The sequence below is a fragment of the Castor canadensis genome, chromosome 17 (assembly GCF_047511655.1).
Source record: "Castor canadensis chromosome 17, mCasCan1.hap1v2, whole genome shotgun sequence".
Lineage (NCBI taxonomy): Eukaryota > Metazoa > Chordata > Mammalia > Rodentia > Castoridae > Castor > Castor canadensis.
The window spans coordinates 16,000,645-16,018,610 of record NC_133402.1 but is presented as its reverse complement, the minus strand read 5'-3'; the positions used below and the strand labels follow the sequence as shown (position 1 = coordinate 16,018,610).

Here is a 17,966-nt window from a genome sequence, read left to right as displayed (position 1 = left end):
GACAATCAGTGTCCCTTTCATGGGCCAAAGACCAGACCTGGCCCATCTCAGAGAAGGATGCAGTTGACTGTCAACCTCCCCACCATCTTGGAACACCATTCTTATGAGAGGGTCAAGTAGCCAGAACCTTCAGCCCTAACTTGGCAGTGATGGAAATTGCAGGTGAGATCCAAATTCTGGGAATTCTGGATGTTGGTTTTTTGAGCCTAAGTGAAGTGGTTTATGGTTTCAGAGACCAGCTCCAAATATACCCTTGTCCCCACATCCTTTCAGTTACAAACCCAAGGCCAAGTGCGATGTGTCAAAAATGTCAAAGAAGTCAGAGACTTAGCGATAAGGATGGGGGATAAAGTAGGGGAAATCAAATGTCCCTGGATGTCCCAGTGTCCCAGTAAAGAACACTAGCTTCAGTGGGCATAGCTGAAAAACCAACAACAAAAACCCACCAGCTTCTAAGACTTTTCCCATGCTGGGAGAACTAGATCTGTAGTCATCTGTATAGGTAATTGCTCTGATCCAAAAGAATAATAAAACTTTTCTGTTCTGAAAGGAACAAATGGTTACAGTCTGAGCAAGTTCTCAAGATTAAGTCCCCAAGGTGTCAGGAATCCTGGAGTAGCTATCTTTCTGAGCATGCCATAAAAGCAGGAAATGAGCCCCAAATTTGGAGGCAAGTCTTGGGACTTGTCATAAAAGCTGAGACATAGTAGGGGCTACCTGGCTCCTGGAGAGATTATATTTACCATTTAAGCGTTAGAGTAAGAGTTGTTTAAGGTGGACGAGGGGACAGTTACTTCTTCTATACACAGGGAAAATAGTTTTTCCTTGTTTACTTAGGGGTTACTCAGATAAGAATTGGCCTGGGGGCTGGAGCATAGCTCAGGTGGTAGAGGCTTATAAGGCCCTAAGTTCAAACCCAAGTATCACCCAAAAAAAGACAATTGGCCTGGCTCTCATCGCATCCTATCAGATGGGAGATTGAGGCAGGATGATTTTGAGTTAGAGGCCAAACTGGACAACATAACAGAGACCCTGTCTCCAAAAAACAAAACAAAAAATCCAAGAAAGACAGAGTCCAAAGAGTGAAGATTAAGAAACTGAAACAAACTCAGATTGAGATAGAGAGGGGTGGCAAACTAGGTAAAGGTTGAGTGAACCTTGAGAGAGACTGAGAAGCCAAAGGGGAGTGACTGAGTCCCTGGGTTTTCTTCATTCATCAAGTATTAATTGAGCACTGACAGTGGACCCCACATTGTATTCCTAGCTATAGGTAAGCATGGAACAAAACTTGTATTCTAAGAGAAGACAGACAGTAGACGAGCAAGCAAGTAAAATGTGTTGCCTGTTGATAAATGCCAGGGAGAAAAATCAACCAGGGAAGCAGGGAAGGGATGATGTTGGGAGTTGCTGGGTGTGGTGGTAAGCCTATAGCTGCAGCTACTTGGGAGGTGGAGGCAGGAAGATCCTGAGTTTGAGGCTAGCCTGAGTAACAGTGAGACCCTGTCTCAAAAAAAAAAAAAAATCAGGGGCTCCTCCCTGACTATGGCATTCACATTCACAGCCTTCTGGCACTGGTGCTCACCACCACCCTCATCTCTGCCATCTGGCACATTATAGAAATCGACAAGACTAATTACAAGAATCCAGTGTAATGCCCTGAATCCTCTTGTACTTCCAGAGTACCTCAGCCACACTTTCTTCTGGAACATGTTTCTTTGTGCATCAGAGTGGTACACACACTGGCATATCATTTTTGGAGGTCTGTGAGTAGATCAGTAATGAACCAGAACTCTCTGGCCCCACAACCAACATGAATGCAGATATTCTGGCACACTGTCAGAAAGAAGGATGGTGAAAATGAACTTTTTATCATATGGCATTTTTTACTACCTGTGGTCATTAGTTTTGATTGACAACTTGATTAGATTAAGAAAGGCCTGGGAGATTGGTGGAGCAAAACTCTGAGGGTGGGGTGATGGTGTTTCCACAGGCAGTGAATAGAGAAAGACCAAGAGAGAGGCCATGTGGGTTGCCCAAACCCACTGGAGTTCACGTCATGATACCACCTGCCCTGGATGCTGGACATGGAGCTACGGGATTTTTTTTTTTTTTTTTTGTGGTCCTGGGGCTTGAACTCAGGGCCTGTACCTGAGCCACTCCACCAGTCCTTTTTTGTGAAGGGATTTTCAAGATAGGTCTCTTGAACTATTTGGCTGGGCTGGCTTTGAACTTCGATCTTCCTGATCTCTGCCTCTTGAGTAGCTAGGATTACAGGCGTGAGCCACGGTGCCTGGCGCTACAGGATTTAGTGTTTGCCCCTGCTGTCAGGCACCCACGCGGCCGCAGGCGCTCAACACTAACCTGCAGCTGGCGCGTCTAGTGGAGGGTCTGGCGCAGGTGCCCCAAGGCCACTGCGAGGAACACCTCGACCCGCTGAGCATCTACTGCGAGCAGGACCGCGTGCTCGTGTGCGGAGTGTGCGCCTCGCTTGGTTCGCACCGCGGCCATCGTCTGCTGCCCGCCGCCGAGGCCCACGCGCGCCTCAAGGTGCGGGAGGGACGCAGCAAAGGTCCGGGTGGGATGGGATTGCTAAATTGAGCCCGGCTTGACCCATCGGGAGGTCGCAGCTTCGATTTGGCTTCCGGGGCTGCAGAGGCACTGGAGCCTGCGGTTGCTATGGAGAGTGGGCAGGGCCAGCGCTGGGAAGGGGGAGGGGTCTGAGCCCCTCAAGGTGGTGCCTGGCAAAGAGCGCAGCAAGCGTGGAAGAGCCGCGCAGAAGCGGGTTGGGACAGTCTTCCCGCCGCAGTCCCTCCCGGGTGCCTAGAGATTTGGGGGCTCAGTCTTGATGAAACGGGGACCAAGCCTGACAGAGACGCGACTGAGTCACCGCCTGTGGCCCACGCGCTCCTGGGAGAGACGCGTGGTCCTGCCAAGTTGTCATGTTCGCATGACATGGGATCCCGTAAGACGAGAGGTATGGGGTTCGAGGCGTGGCCAGGAGAGCGGTAACCGGACTGTCCTCCTGCTGTGTACAGCTGCCTGACCGAGGCCCACGCAGCCCTGAAGCTGTGACACTTGGAGGAGGCAGGAAGGGCAAGGCATGCACCGGGACCCAGCCCATACACATTGTTAGCGCCACGAGGTTTACGGTCCTTACGGGTGGTCAGGAAAACACCCAAGCACTGGGAAATCACACGCATGTATGGGCGGTGATGAGTACCACCGGCCTAGGAAGGTCTGTTAGGGGATATTTATTGGATTGTGGAAGAGTAAATGACAGGTTCAGGGCAGGTGGAGGCGGGGTCTGGAGGCACTGAGAGGTTCTCCATGACCGCTGTGAAGACGCTGCTGTGCGTGCAGGTCGGATTTCCTCCAGGTCGCGCGACTCCTCTGTTGGCATCCAGTCTCCTAGAGGGGGTGGACCACAGTGCTCAGGCTGGTATTCGAGGTCTCAGACTCCTACGGGGCCCCAGCTTTACAGCCCCTCCCGCCCCTGTCTTGCTTAGTCCAGACCAGCCCTGGTTGATGGCCTCCTAGCTTAGCGCAGGAGCCTCCTCCAGGAAGTCTTCCCAACCCAGGAGCATCTCCGCTTATGACCTCAAGGCTGCCACCCTTGCTCATCTTTATCAAAAAAGAACAGAACCCATGAAATGGAACAGGATGCCAGGCGACCCAGGAACCTTGAAGGGGCAGATGGGGAGAGATTCAACGAGGCGCGACCCGCATGGACCCAGCCCTAAGCCTCAGGGAGGGCTGACCAGAGGTGTGAAGGGATGACCCCAGAAAGAAACCTGGAGGGGGGTGGGACAGACTCTTGGAGCCTTGGTGAGGAGGAGGGTTTGGGTCCAGGGCCAATATACCAGCCTCGGAGTGGTTGAATGAGATCCCGGCGCTAGGGGTTCAGTTCGTCTCTCGAAGCCGCGCCGCTTGCTCCTGCATTCCCATATCGGTCAGCACGGCCGCTGTGACTTCGGCGCCGTAGTCCTCGCAGTAGAAGGAAACCAGCTTGTCGGTGAGGTCCACGGGGTCCAGGGGTCCGAGAGCCCCCCGCGGGAGGTGTCGGAAACCCTCGCGCAGCGGCATCGCGGTTAGTTTCAGCTTGAACTTCTTGAGCTCATCCGAGGTCAGCTCCTCCAGCACCTCCAGGATGGCATCGCGCTTCCTCCCCATGGCTCAGCCCTGCACCCTCTGAACCTCTGACAGCCGATGGGGTGAGCTGCCAGGCCTGCCTTGTCCTGCAGCAGGCGGGGTCACGGAGAAGAGGACGCCTTGGGGAGGAGACTGATCTAGGCAGTGGGCCAGGAGCCCAGGTTCAACCCTGTAGCCCTGCTGGGCCGGCACTCCTCAGCAAACACTGCCTAGTGGCCTTCCCCCGCACCCCCCAGGGGACAAAGGGTGGCCCTAGTTTGTTGAGATAGGGTGACTGCTGCCATCTGTAGAGAAAGAAGCAGGCTGGAAGCCATGGAGGCAAGAAAGGAAGCTGACCAAGAAGTGGCTTTGGCAGGAGCCATTAGGCACTCTCCTATACTCGTGTTTCAAGAATCACACACCAATATGCACCTTAGGTAGAATTTAGCCCACAGTTGTGTTAAGTTGGTCCATGCAGGAGATAAGATTATTAAAGCACCTGGCTGTGGAGCACACAGGTGTAGGGAGGGTGACTGAGCCTGGTGTTCTTCCCTTAAGTAAGGGATGAAGCCAAGGAAGTGTGGGAGACTGGTTGCCTTTCCTTCATACATCTGTCACTTACTACCAGAAGCTTGCACCTGCATTTGCCTCTCTGGTAGGGGCCACAAAACTGCATTTGTATTTGCATGGATCCTGGAAAAGATCCATGCTGGGGGCTGACTGCTAAGGGTGAGGCACCAGACCTCAGTACCAGTAGGCAGGGCTTGGAAGTGTGAAAAAGGCTGTGGGGCTGGGAAGATGGCTGGAAGAGGTGCTGAGGCTGAGCTACCTGTGCAGGTTTTGGGGCACCATCCTTATCACTTATGCCCTGCTTCCCCCGGTTCCCCCCATCCCCCCAGACACAGCTCCCTCAGCAGAAGCTGCAGCTGCAGGAGGCCTGTATGAGAAAAGAGAAGAGTGTGGCCCTGCTGGAACATCAGCTGGTGGAGGTGGAGGTGAGGGGCCAGCATGGTGGAGCCTGGGAATTGTCCTGGGAATTCTGGATGTTGGTTTTTTGAGCCTAAGTGAAGTGGCTTATGGTTTCAGAGACCAGCTCCAAATATACCCTTGTCCCCACATCCTTCCTGTTACAAACCCAAGGCCAAGTGCGATGTGTCAAAAATGTCAAAGAAGTCAGAGACTTAGCGATAAGGATGGGGGATAAAGAAGGGGAAATCAAATGTCCCTGGATGTCCCAGTGTCCCAGTAAAGAACACTAGCTTCAGTGGGCATAGCTGAAAAACCAACAACAAAAACCCACCAGCTTCTAAGACTTTTCCCATGCTGGGAGAACTAGATCTGTAGTCATCTGTATAGGTAATTGCTCTGATCCAAAAGAATAATAAAACTTTTCTGTTCTGAAAGGAACAAATGGTTACAGTCTGAGCAAGTTCTCAAGATTAAGTCCCCAAGGTGTCAGGAATCCTGGAGTAGCTATCTTTCTGAGCATGCCATAAAAGCAGGAAATGAGCCCCAAATTTGGAGGCAAGTCTTGGGACTTGTCATAAAAGCTGAGACATAGTAGGGGCTACCTGGCTCCTGGAGAGATTATATTTACCATTTAAGCGTTAGAGTAAGAGTTGTTTAAGGTGGACGAGGGGACAGTTACTTCTTCTATACACAGGGAAAATAGTTTTTCCTTGTTTACTTAGGGGTTACTCAGATAAGAATTGGCCTGGGGGCTGGAGCATAGCTCAGGTGGTAGAGGCTTATAAGGCCCTAAGTTCAAACCCAAGTATCACCCAAAAAAAGACAATTGGCCTGGCTCTCATCGCATCCTATCAGATGGGAGATTGAGGCAGGATGATTTTGAGTTAGAGGCCAAACTGGACAACATAACAGAGACCCTGTCTCCAAAAAACAAAACAAAAAATCCAAGAAAGACAGAGTCCAAAGAGTGAAGATTAAGAAACTGAAACAAACTCAGATTGAGATAGAGAGGGGTGGCAAACTAGGTAAAGGTTGAGTGAACCTTGAGAGAGACTGAGAAGCCAAAGGGGAGTGACTGAGTCCCTGGGTTTTCTTCATTCATCAAGTATTAATTGAGCACTGACAGTGGACCCCAGATTGTATTCCTAGCTATAGGTAAGCATGGAACAAAACTTGTATTCTAAGAGAAGACAGACAGTAGACGAGCAAGCAAGTAAAGTGTGTTGCCTGTTGATAAATGCCAGGGAGAAAAATCAACCAGGGAAGCAGGGAAGGGATGATGTTGGGAGTTGCTGGGTGTGGTGGTAAGCCTATAGCTGCAGCTACTTGGGAGGTGGAGGCAGGAAGATCCTGAGTTTGAGGCTAGCCTGAGTAACAGTGAGACCCTGTCTCAAAAAAAAAAAAAAAAAAATCAGGGGCTCCTCCCTGACTATGGCATTCACATTCACAGCCTTCTGGCACTGGTGCTCACCACCACCCTCATCTCTGCCATCTGGCACATTATAGAAATCGACAAGACTAATTACAAGAATCCAGTGTAATGCCCTGAATCCTCTTGTACTTCCAGAGTACCTCAGCCACACTTTCTTCTGGAACATGTTTCTTTGTGCATCAGAGTGGTACACACACTGGCATATCATTTTTGGAGGTCTGTGAGTAGATCAGTAATGAACCAGAACTCTCTGGCCCCACAACCAACATGAATGCAGATATTCTGGCACACTGTCAGAAAGAAGGATGGTGAAAATGTGGTCATTAGTTTTGATTGACAACTTGATTAGATTAAGAAAGGCCTGGGAGATTGGTGGAGCAAAACTCTGAGGGCGGGGTGATGGTGTTTCCACAGGCAGTGAATAGAGAAAGACCAAGAGAGAGGCCATGTGGGTTGCCCAAACCCACTGGAGTTCACGTCATGATACCACCTGCCCTGGATGCTGGACATGGAGCTACGGGATTTTTTTTTTTTTTTGTGGTCCTGGGGCTTGAACTCAGGGCCTGTACCTGAGCCACTCCACCAGTCCTTTTTTGTGAAGGGATTTTCAAGATAGGTCTCTTGAACTATTTGGCTGGGCTGGCTTTGAACTTCGATCTTCCTGATCTCTGCCTCTTGAGTAGCTAGGATTACAGGCGTGAGCCACCGGTGCCTGGCGCTACAGGATTTAGTGTTTGCCCTGGCTGGGTTTTGGTCTTGCTTTAGTCCAACCTTTCCTTGTTATCTGATCTTCCCTTTTGGAATGGGAATGTCTATCCTGTGCCATTGAATTTTGGAAGTATGCAACTTTCTTTTTGATTTTATAGGAGCTCCCAGCTAAGAGTTTGCCAGGGGTCTGAGAAGAGATTTGAATTTGGACTTTTGAACAGTGTTGGAACTGTTAAGACTATTGGGACTCTTGAAGTTGGACTAAAAGCAGTTTGCATCAGGGGATGAACACGAGCCTTTTAGGGACCAGGAGTGGAATATTGTTGTTTAAAATGATGTGTTTGAGCGAGTGCCAGTGGCTCACACATGCAATCCTTTTACTCAGGAGGCAGAGATCAGGAGGATTGTGGTTGAAGCCAGCTCAGGCAAATGGTTTGAGACCTATCTTGAAAAAACCCTTCACAAAAAAGGGCTGGTTGAGTGGCTCAGGTTTAGGCCCTAAGTTCAAACCCCAGTAATGAAAAAAAAAAAATGTGTTTGTGATATGTTTGGGTGTCAAGTTTACAAGAGGTGGACTTGTTAATTTCAATTGTCAATTTGACTGGATTAAGAAACTTCTAGGAGATTGGTGGAGTACACCTGGGGTGGCTGTGATGGTGTTTCCAGGGATGATTGGGGTTCTGACCTAATGAGTGAGTTAATCTCTTGATGGATTCATATATGAGGGCATGATTAGGAGGTGGTGAAAGGTAGGAGCTGGGGCCGAGTTGCAAGAATTAGGTCACTGGGGACTATATTCACCCTGGCCTCTTCCTGTATTCCTTCTCTCTGCTTCCTGGCTGCCCTGACATGGGCTTCTCTGCTCCACTATCCCCTCCCCACTAGGATGGACTGACACCTGTGGAATTGTGAACCAAGAAAAATATTCCCTTCTTTGAGTTGCTTTTCTTGGGTATTTGGTCACAGCTATGCAAGAGCCCAATATGCTACCAATATGATCTATGTTTGCTGTGCTCTTAGAACAACACAGAACTGGTCCAGTTAAGTGCCTGCTAGGCAGGCATTCTACAACTTGAGTCGCACTCCTGTCTACTTGCTTTAATTCTTTCTTCTTCTTTTTCTTTTTCTTTTTTGGTGGACTGGGGCTTGAACTCAGGACTTCTCATTTGCAAAGCAGGCACTCTACCGCTTGAGCTACACCTCCAGCCCACTTTAATTCTTAGACATAGCTGAAAATGATATAAAAATAAATGCTGAATTGTAAAGAATGCATTTAAAATAGTTTATTTATTTTTGTGAGACTTTACTTGGGATTGAATCAAGGGCCTTGTGCATGAAGTGTTCCACCACTAGAGCCTACACCCCAGCCATTTTCTTTTGTATTTCATGTGGGTTTTTTTTTTTTTGCATGATACTGGAATTTGAACTCAGGGCCTCACAGTTGGTAGGCAAGCATTCTTCCACTTGAGCCACTCTACCAGCTCTGGGATAGAGTCTTGCTAACTGCCTTGCCTGGCCTCAGAACTCAAAATCCTCCTTCCCCTGCCTCCCAAGGAGCTTGTATTACAGGTATGTATCATCATGCCAGACTTAACGCAATTTTAAAGATGTTTTTATTTGTACTACATTACTTGTTAAGAAAATGACAGGTACAGGTCTGTCATCCCAGTATGCAGGAGGTGGAGGCAGGAAAATTGTGAGTTCAAGGCAAGCCTGGGTTACACAGTGAGATTCTAAAAAAAAAGGGATTATAGGAATTATAAGTACTTTAGATTTTCAAAACTGAATGAGAGAAAAATTGTATAACCATTTTGCTGTCCCTATAGTGCAACGGGTGAAATTTAAAAAAATATTAGGGAGTTTGGAAAAGTCTTACTGAAAAGATGACACTGAGTACAGATGTAAGGGAGAAAAAGAGGGAGACATGCATTATCTGGGGTTGAAAGAGCATTCCAGGCAGGGATGGCAAGTGCAAAGTCCCTGAGGAACAAAGTGGAGGGAGTGAGAAATAGGTTAGAGCAGTGAGTGGGGCTAGATTAAGAAGAACCTTGTAAGACACAGGGAGGACTTTGCTTTTTATTCTAAAAGAAATTTAAACTGAGATTTGAAAGATAAACATACAGGTTGGCTGAAGGCTCCCAGGGCAGAATTGAGCTCTGGATTCAGCTCATTCCTTTATTCAGTTTTCTCTCTACTTGGAATAAATTCTCCAAGCATTTTTTTTGGGGGAGGAGGCCAGGGCTTCACTTTGCTCCAGGGTGCCCTCCCTCAGCTCTAAAGAAGAAAGCCTTTCAGGGTAGGGTGAGATCCTGGCCCTCCCGAGGGCGGGCGTAGATAACATGGCCAGTGGGATTGATGAGCTGTATAAACTGGGGAGGGCCTGCAAACAAGGAGGAAGCCAGGGAGTGTAGAGGGGGGAGTGGGGAAGAGAGACCTCCCTGCCTAGTTTTTTGTCTCTTTGCTGTAGGAGGCCCTGTCTCCCTACTGCTCTGAGCTCTCTGGCTCATGGCTGGCCCAGGGAGGGGACAGTAGATGGGCCAGGACAGGTGTCTCTGACATGAGATGCCTTCGCGCTGACTACTCAGTGCTCACTTTTAGAACAGTTTCCAGAAGTGATGGGAGGGGATGGGCAGGCAGCTACTAAATATAGTCCTGGGGCCAATGTCAGTCTGGGAGGGTCTGCCCTCTGCTCACTCTGTGTCCATCACCGGCAGTGTCCACTGTCCACTGCCCGGGAGTCCCTGTCCTTGCTCTGAGCCTGCTGCTTGTCTTTGGACACTTTGGTCATAGCTCTGACCCCCTTACTTAGGCCTGACCCTGACTGGTCCTCTTGGGAATCCCTTTTGGCCTAAGATTTTGGACCAGACCTGTGAGTACTGTGAGCCTGGAGATGGGAGGTAGGGGACAGGCTGGGGAACTGAGAAAGGTCAGCGGGAGGAGGGCTGGGGTGGGGGTTCTAGAGAAGGCGGGCTGGGGTCAGAGGCTGCGGCCTGGGGCCAAGGCAGGGGCAAGGCAAGTGGACAAGACTGGAATCTGGGCTTATCTTTAGGGAACTGGGGTTGACAAGAGCCCAGAGGAGGGCATATTTTTGATGGAGGCTGAGAATAGCAACAGGGGCTGCCTTTGGGACCAAGATCAAGTCCGTCTTCCCCCTCGGTCCAAATCAGAGTCCCTTCCAGTATGGGCTTAATGAGGCTGAGCCCTCAGAGGGGCTAAAGACCTGGCCTGGGGCTGAGCCGGAAGGGAGCACAGCCCTTGGGCCTCCCTGACCGACCCCTCCTCCTCCCAGGCTCATCATGTCCGCTGCGCCCGGGCTTCTGCACCAGGAACTGTCCTGCCCGCTGTGCCTGCAGCTGTTCGACGCGCCTGTGACCGCCGAGTGCGGCCACAGTTTCTGCCGCGCCTGCCTGGGCCGCGTGGCGGGGGAGCCGGCAGCGGACGGCACGGTGCCCTGCCCCTGCTGTCAGGCACCCACGCGGCCGCAGGCGCTCAACACTAACCTGCAGCTGGCGCGTCTAGTGGAGGGTCTGGCGCAGGTGCCCCAAGGCCACTGCGAGGAACACCTCGACCCGCTGAGCATCTACTGCGAGCAGGACCGCGTGCTCGTGTGCGGAGTGTGCGCCTCGCTTGGTTCGCACCGCGGCCATCGTCTGCTGCCCGCCGCCGAGGCCCACGCGCGCCTCAAGGTGCGGGAGGGACGCAGCAAAGGTCCGGGTGGGATGGGATTGCTAAATTGAGCCCGGCTTGACCCATCGGGAGGTCGCAGCTTCGATTTGGCTTCCGGGGCTGCAGAGGCACTGGAGCCTGCGGTTGCTATGGAGAGTGGGCAGGGCCAGCGCTGGGAAGGGGGAGGGGTCTGAGCCCCTCAAGGTGGTGCCTGGCAAAGAGCGCAGCAAGCGTGGAAGAGCCGCGCAGAAGCGGGTTGGGACAGTCTTCCCGCCGCAGTCCCTCCCGGGTGCCTAGAGATTTGGGGGCTCAGTCTTGATGAAACGGGGACCAAGCCTGACAGAGACGCGACTGAGTCACCGCCTGTGGCCCACGCGCTCCTGGGAGAGACGCGTGGTCCTGCCAAGTTGTCATGTTTGCATGACATGGGATCCCGTAAGACGAGAGGTATGGGGTTCGAGGCGTGGCCAGGAGAGCGGTAACCGGACTGTCCTCCTGCTGTGTACAGCTGCCTGACCGAGGCCCACGCAGCCCTGAAGCTGTGACACTTGGAGGAGGCAGGAAGGGCAAGGCATGCACCGGGACCCAGCCCATACACATTGTTAGCGCCACGAGGTTTACGATCCTTACGGGTGGTCAGGAAAACACCCAAGCACTGGGAAATCACACGCATGTATGGGCGGTGATGAGTACCACCGGCCTAGGAAGGTCTGTTAGGGGATATTTATTGAACTGTGGAAGAGTAAATGACAGGTTCAGGGCAGGTGGAGGCGGGGTCTGGAGGCACTGAGAGGTTCTCCATGACCGCTGTGAAGACGCTGCTGTGCGTGCAGGTCGGATTTCCTCCAGGTCGCGCGACTCCTCTGTTGGCATCCAGTCTCCTAGAGGGGGTGGACCACAGTGCTCAGGCTGGTATTCGAGGTCTCAGACTCCTACGGGGCCCCAGCTTTACAGCCCCTCCCGCCCCTGCCTTGCTTAGTCCAGACCAGCCCTGGTTGATGGCCTCCTAGCTTAGCGCAGGAGCCTCCTCCAGGAAGTCTTCCCAACCCAGGAGCATCTCCGCTTATGACCTCAAGGCTGCCACCCTCGCTCATCTTTATCAAAAAAGAACAGAACCCATGAAATGGAACCGGATGCCAGGCGACCCAGGAACCTTGAAGGGGCAGATGGGGAGAGATTCAACGGGGCGCGACCCGCATGGACCCAGCCCTAAGCCTCAGGGAGGGCTGACCAGAGGTGTGAAGGGATGACCCCAGAAAGAAACCTGGAGGGGGGTGGGACAGACTCTTGGAGCCTTGGTGAGGAGGAGGGTTTGGGTCCAGGGCCAATATACCAGCCTCGGAGTGGTTGAATGAGATCCCGGCGCTAGGGGTTCAGTTCGTCTCTCGAAGCCGCGCCGCTTGCTCCTGCATTCCCATATCGGTCAGCACGGCCGCTGTGACTTCGGCGCCGTAGTCCTCGCAGTAGAAGGAAACCAGCTTGTCGGTGAGGTCCACGGGGTCCAGGGGTCCGAGAGCCCCCCGCGGGAGGTGTCGGAAACCCTCGCGCAGCGGCATCGCGGTTAGTTTCAGCTTGAACTTCTTGAGCTCATCCGAGGTCAGCTCCTCCAGCACCTCCAGGATGGCATCGCGCTTCCTCCCCATGGCTCAGCCCTGCACCCTCTGAACCTCTGACAGCCGATGGGGTGAGCTGCCAGGCCTGCCTTGTCCTGCAGCAGGCGGGGTCACGGAGAAGAGGACGCCTTGGGGAGGAGACTGATCTAGGCAGTGGGCCAGGAGCCCAGGTTCAACCCTGTAGCCCTGCTGGGCCGGCACTCCTCAGCAAACACTGCCTAGTGGCCTTCCCCCGCACCCCCCAGGGGACAAAGGGTGGCCCTAGTTTGTTGAGATAGGGTGACTGCTGCCATCTGTAGAGAAAGAAGCAGGCTGGAAGCCATGGAGGCAAGAAAGGAAGCTGACCAAGAAGTGGCTTTGGCAGGAGCCATTAGGCACTCTCCTATACTCGTGTTTCAAGAATCACACACCAATATGCACCTTAGGTAGAATTTAGCCCACAGTTGTGTTAAGTTGGTCCATGCAGGAGATAAGATTATTAAAGCACCTGGCTGTGGAGCACACAGGTGTAGGGAGGGTGACTGAGCCTGGTGTTCTTCCCTTAAGTAAGGGATGAAGCCAAGGAAGTGTGGGAGACTGGTTGCCTTTCCTTCATACATCTGTCACTTACTACCAGAAGCTTGCACCTGCATTTGCCTCTCTGGTAGGGGCCACAAAACTGCATTTGTATTTGCATGGATCCTGGAAAAGATCCATGCTGGGGGCTGACTGCTAAGGGTGAGGCACCAGACCTCAGTACCAGTAGGCAGGGCTTGGAAGTGTGAAAAAGGCTGTGGGGCTGGGAAGATGGCTGGAAGAGGTGCTGAGGCTGAGCTACCTGTGCAGGTTTTGGGGCACCATCCTTATCACTTATGCCCTGCTTCCCCCGGTTCCCCCCATCCCCCCAGACACAGCTCCCTCAGCAGAAGCTGCAGCTGCAGGAGGCCTGTATGAGAAAAGAGAAGAGTGTGGCCCTGCTGGAACATCAGCTGGTGGAGGTGGAGGTGAGGGGCCAGCATGGTGGAGCCTGGGAATTGTCCAGGTCCCCAGGTCCAGCCTGGGGATTCTACAGGCAAGTGCTTTTGACTGTCCTTCTCCATCCCTGCTCCAGGAGACAGTTCGTCAGTTCAGGGGGGCTGTTGGGGAGCAGCTGGGCAAGATGCGGGTGTTTCTGGCTGCACTGGAGGGCTCTTTGGAGCGTGAGGCAGAACGAGTGCGTGGAGATGCTGTGGTGGCCTTGCGGAGGGAGCTGTCAGGCCTGAACTCTTACCTGGAGCAGCTGCTGCAGATGGAGAAGGTACTGGAGGAGGTGTCCGACAAGCCACAGACTGAATTCCTCATGGTGAGCACTGACTGGATGACCTTCCCTTCTTGGCCTTTTGGCCATGACGCAGGAAGTAGAGACCTCATTCCATGGTCATATGGGGATCCTGAGGTCCAGAGAGGGCCAAGTATGAGCCAGGGTCTCATATTTGAGTGGGTGGGCATCAGGGCGGTTGTTCAGGTTGGGCACTGCCTAAGGATATTGTAAGTGGGCATCATTCATATCACAAACATTATAGGTTAGTATATTAGGATAATCTAACAGGTGAATTAAAGTTTCTTTGGGGGGAGTAGGCACCTTTTAAAAAAATTCATGTAAAGGTAAAGGGCCAGGGGTAGCCTCAAGTCCTGGGTTTCTTTTGCCTTTTCTGATTTGTCCTGACCCCACACTCAGCATTTCTGGTTGCCAACCCTATCTTCAAAGTTCTTGCTGCCTGCTTTACCTCCATTCTGTTTTTTCTCTCTCTCCAGAAATACTGCTTGGTGACCAACAGGTGAGATCAGCTTGGCTCCTGTCCCTTTGCCCAACTTTCCCTAGTCTTTAGGGGCACAGCTGAGTCTCCCTCTACTCTCAACGTGCCTTCATACCTTCATCCCATTTTCTGCTGTTTCCTTGTTCTGTTGAACACAGAAGAACCAGACCTGGTCCTTGCCCTTTGGGGATCTCACGGACTATGTCAGACAGGCATCATTTGTCAGACAGGCATTGTCATGCTCTTAGGGCTTCTAGGGAGGGAAAGGGGTGGCCAGAAAAGTTCCCAGGGATTGAACATTTATGTTGGTTCCTGGAGGAATGGGCATGAGTTAACTGGGCAGAATTGGGGTACTGCTGGCAGAGGGAGCAGCAGGTATAGACTGGTGAGAAAGACCAACCTTCTGTGGCAAACTGGGAAGGATTGAGAAGCCTGGACCTTAGCCACTAGTTTTGCTTTGTTTTAACATAAAATATAAAATAGGCCACTTTAAGCATTTTTTTGGGGATAGGGTCTGCTATATAGCCTAGGCTGGCCTAAAACTCTCTCTCTCTGCAGTACCGGGGTTTGAACTACTCTCTTATCTTCTCTCCTCTCTCCTTTTTCCTCTCCTTTCCTCTCCTCCCCTCCCCTCCCCTCTCTTCTCTTCTCTCCTCTTCTCTCTCTCTCTCTCTCTCTCTGCAGTATTCATGTTTGAACTCCTCCCTCCCTCCCTCCCCCCTCCTTCTCCCTCCCTCCCTTCCCCCCCCTCTTCTTCTCTCTCTCTCCCTCTCTCCCCCCTCCAGTACTGGGGTTTGAACTCCTCCCTTCCCTCTCCTCTTTCTCCCCTCCTCCTTTCTTCCCTCTCCCTCCTCCTCTCCTCCTCTTCCTCCTCCTCCTCCTCCTTCTTCTCTCTCTCTCTCTCTCTCTCCTCTCTCCCTCCCTCTCTCTCTCTCACTGGGCTTTGAACTCAGGGCCCTCTGCTCAGGTGCTCTACCAGTTGAGAGACATCCCCAAAACTTTTGTTTTAGTTCTTTTTCTTTTTTGATTTAATTGGGGTTTGAACTCAGGGCTTTGTGCTTGCAAAGCAGGAGCTCTACCTCTTGAGCCACACCTCCAGTCCATTTTGCTTGTTTTTTTGGAAATGAGGTCTCACGAACTATTTCCTCAGGCTGGCCTCAAACAGCAATTCCCCAATCTCAGCATCTCAAGTAGTTAGATTACAGGCTTGAATCACTGGCACCTGGTCTCTTTAGTTATTTTTCTAATATGGTTGGGATGACAGGTGTGAACTATCACGCCCAAATGTACCATTATTATTATTATTTTTAGTGGTACTGGGGTATGAACTTGATTTCATCTACCACTTGAGACACAGTCCCAACCCTGTATTTTGTTTTTGTGATAAATGTCTTGATAACTTTGCCCAGGCTGGCCTGGAACTCTCTATCTTGCTGCCTCTGTCTCCCAAGTAGCTGGGGTTACAGCAGTATATGCCTGGCTCAAGCATTTTTAAGTGTACATTTTATGCTCAGTTGCATTAAATACATGTACATTATGTAACCATCACCTCCACCCACCTCCAGGACTCTTTTATATCCCCAAATTCAAACTCCGTGGAAGAGTTCTAAGTAAGGGTGTGATGCTGGAAGGTCCTGGGTCCCCTTGCCCTCAGGAACTGCCTCTTGTGTCCGCCCCCCCTCAAGACAGCTCTCCCTCTCCTCTCTACTCCCAGGCTGCAGAAGATTTTGTCAGAGTCACCTCCACCTGCACGTCTGGACATCCAGCTGCCTGTCATCTCAGATGACTTCAAATTTCAGGTGTGGAGGAAGATGTTCCGGGCTCTGATGCCAGGTATTAGGAGAGGGTGGCTCTGGGTTTGTGTAACTGGGGATGGGGAGATGAGGGAGGCCTCTCTATCCCACCTCAAAAGGCCATCAAAGAAAGTGCCCATGGACCTTTGCCTCTGGGTCCTCCAGAGGTTGGAGGATGACCTTTGAGAACATGGGGTTTATAATGGGAGAGTGACATAGGCAGGACCCTACTGACCTCCAGTGCTTCAGCAGCTAGCTTTGAGCCACTGACTCACTGTGTGACCCTTGGCCAGTCCCTGCCCCTCTGGTCACAGGGATGATTCCTGATGAGGGCTCCTACAGAGCTCCTGGACCCCAGGGACTAGCCTGGGTCAGACATCCACTCTGGTGGCCTGTGGCTGGGGAGGCCCCAGGGCTCAGCCTCTCCTCCTGTACCTAGAGCACATCCGGGAGCTCTAGGTGGGACACAGGGCTGTGCAACTCTCATTGCCTATGTGGAGGAGGCAGGGTGGGAGTGACTCCTGGTGTATTCAAGAGAAAACGAAGGCCCAGAGAATAGGTAAAGCCTGAAAAGCAGGCTTCCTCACTGTCTCCTGCTCTGTGACCTGGAGCCTGTTTAGGATCCAGGTGGTCAGTCACATGTCTTATATCAACTCAGGCCTGCCTAGCACCATGGAGAGAGATAATGGTGGCCTTATTTTCCAGCTGAGCAAACTTGAACTCACACAAGTGTGGCCTTTGGTCCAAGTCGGGAAGGAGAGAGAGGATGAGAGGCAGAGAGGAGGCCAGGTGGCCTGTAGTGGGTTGAGAGGAGACTTGAGGGGGTCAGGCATGAATGACCACTGTCTCTCGGGCAGCGCTGGAGGAGCTGACTTTCGACACCAGCTCTGCGCACCCGAGCCTGGTGGTGTCCTCTTCGGGCCGCCGAGTGGAGTGCTCAGAGCAGAAGGCGCCACCGGCCGGCGAGGATCCGCGTCAGTTCGATAAGGCGGTGGCGGTGTTGGCGCAGCAGCTGCTGTCGGACGGCGAGCACTACTGGGAGGTGGAGGTGGGCGACAAGCCGCGCTGGGCCCTGGGCGTGATGGCGGCTGACGCCCCTCGCCGAGGCCGACTGCACGTGGCGCCGTCGCAGGGCCTGTGGCTGCTGGGGCTGCGCGACGGGAAGGTCCTGGAGGCGCACGTGGAGGCCAAGGAGCCGCGTGCGCTGCGCACCGAGGCGCGGCCGTCGCGCATCGGCCTCTACCTGAGCTTCGGCGATGGTGTCCTCTCCTTCTATGATGCCAGCAACGCGGACGCGCTCCAGCCGCTCTTTGCCTTCCGCGAGCGATTGCCCGGGCCGGTGTTCCCCTTCTTCGATGTGTGCTGGCACGACAAGGGCAAGAACACCCAGCCGTTGCTGCTCGTGGGGCCCGAGGGCGCGGATGCCTGACCGTGGGAGCCCCAGGTCGGGCCAGGAGGGACGAGGGTGGGGGGCGATTGCCAGGGCTGAATACAGTAGGGTGGCAAGGCTGGGAATCGGGGTCTCCAAGAGTTCTGAGAAACATGGGGGTTTGCTGGGTGACCTTGAGAACAGATTCCTTGAGGGAGGGAGATCCAAGGTCATATCAGTGAGAAGTGTGAGTTTGAGAACTGAGGCCCAAGCGTTCTAGGAGGAAACTGAGGCAGAGGGAGGGCTGAGAACAATCGCTGGAGAAGTCTGTAGAGCCAGGGGCCCCAGTGCTTCACCCACCCTTCTCCTTAAGACTCTGGGGCAAGGGCTCCCCACTCACCATACCTGAAGGCCTTCACTTAGTGCTTACACAAAATTGCTTTTTTAAAGCACTTGGTAAAACTTAGATTGCTGAGTTTCAGATGCAGTACCGGTGGGCAGGTCAAAGACGGT

The 17,966-nt window shown here is 52.5% G+C and overlaps 4 protein-coding genes across 6 annotated transcripts; 2 read left to right on the top strand and 2 right to left on the bottom strand.

Moving 5' to 3' along the window:
• Nucleotides 1-149: 149 nt before the first annotated feature.
• On the top strand, nucleotides 150-9,993 carry LOC109682311 (tripartite motif-containing protein 72-like). Its single transcript, XM_020157459.2, has 4 exons — nucleotides 150-162; nucleotides 2,303-2,547; nucleotides 5,028-5,123; nucleotides 9,952-9,993. The coding sequence occupies exons 1-4, from the start codon at nucleotides 150-152 to the stop codon at nucleotides 9,991-9,993; spliced, it is 396 nt and encodes a 131-aa protein (XP_020013048.2).
• LOC109682401 (pyrin domain-containing protein 1-like) lies at nucleotides 3,233-4,265 on the bottom strand. 2 transcript variants are annotated; one of them, XM_074059183.1, is made up of 2 exons: nucleotides 3,865-4,265; nucleotides 3,233-3,408 (listed from the first exon to the last, which is right to left on the bottom strand). In XM_074059183.1, exon 1 carries the CDS (start codon nucleotides 4,168-4,170, stop codon nucleotides 3,901-3,903), a length of 270 nt encoding a protein of 89 aa, XP_073915284.1. In that variant the 5' UTR covers nucleotides 4,171-4,265; the 3' UTR covers nucleotides 3,233-3,408; nucleotides 3,865-3,900. The 2 variants fall into 2 exon arrangements, with proteins under 2 accessions (XP_073915284.1, XP_020013188.1); XM_020157599.2 differs by having other exon boundaries at nucleotides 3,861-4,264.
• Trim72 (tripartite motif containing 72) lies at nucleotides 9,882-17,636 on the top strand. Its single transcript, XM_020158143.2, has 7 exons — nucleotides 9,882-10,106; nucleotides 10,527-10,923; nucleotides 13,404-13,499; nucleotides 13,607-13,837; nucleotides 14,290-14,312; nucleotides 16,006-16,124; nucleotides 16,942-17,636. The coding sequence occupies exons 2-7, from the start codon at nucleotides 10,534-10,536 to the stop codon at nucleotides 17,511-17,513; spliced, it is 1,431 nt and encodes a 476-aa protein (XP_020013732.2). The 5' UTR covers nucleotides 9,882-10,106; nucleotides 10,527-10,533; the 3' UTR covers nucleotides 17,514-17,636.
• On the bottom strand, nucleotides 11,612-12,640 carry Pydc1 (pyrin domain containing 1). 2 transcript variants are annotated; one of them, XM_074059186.1, is made up of 2 exons: nucleotides 12,241-12,640; nucleotides 11,612-11,784 (listed from the first exon to the last, which is right to left on the bottom strand). In XM_074059186.1, exon 1 carries the CDS (start codon nucleotides 12,544-12,546, stop codon nucleotides 12,277-12,279), a length of 270 nt encoding a protein of 89 aa, XP_073915287.1. In that variant the 5' UTR covers nucleotides 12,547-12,640; the 3' UTR covers nucleotides 11,612-11,784; nucleotides 12,241-12,276. The 2 variants fall into 2 exon arrangements, with proteins under 2 accessions (XP_073915287.1, XP_073915286.1); XM_074059185.1 differs by having other exon boundaries at nucleotides 12,237-12,638.
• Nucleotides 17,637-17,966: the final 330 nt, after the last annotated feature.

Coding starts and splice junctions, on each gene's coding strand:
- LOC109682311 (XM_020157459.2), top strand. Junction 2,548..5,027: donor AGGCCCACGCGCGCCTCAAG/GTGCGGGAGGGA, acceptor CCATCCCCCCAG/ACACAGCTCCCTCAGCAGAA. Junction 5,124..9,951: donor ATCAGCTGGTGGAGGTGGAG/GTGAGGGGCCAG, acceptor CATCACCGGCAG/TGTCCACTGTCCACTGCCCG.
- LOC109682401 (XM_074059183.1), bottom strand. CDS start 4,170: ATGGGGAGGAAGCGCGATGCCATCCTGGAGGTGCTGGAGGAGCTGACC.
- Trim72 (XM_020158143.2), top strand. CDS start 10,534: ATGTCCGCTGCGCCCGGGCTTCTGCACCAGGAACTGTCCTGCCCGCTG. Junction 13,838..14,289: donor CACAGACTGAATTCCTCATG/GTGAGCACTGAC, acceptor CTCTCTCTCCAG/AAATACTGCTTGGTGACCAA. Junction 16,125..16,941: donor GTTCCGGGCTCTGATGCCAG/GTATTAGGAGAG, acceptor TCTCTCGGGCAG/CGCTGGAGGAGCTGACTTTC.
- Pydc1 (XM_074059186.1), bottom strand. CDS start 12,546: ATGGGGAGGAAGCGCGATGCCATCCTGGAGGTGCTGGAGGAGCTGACC.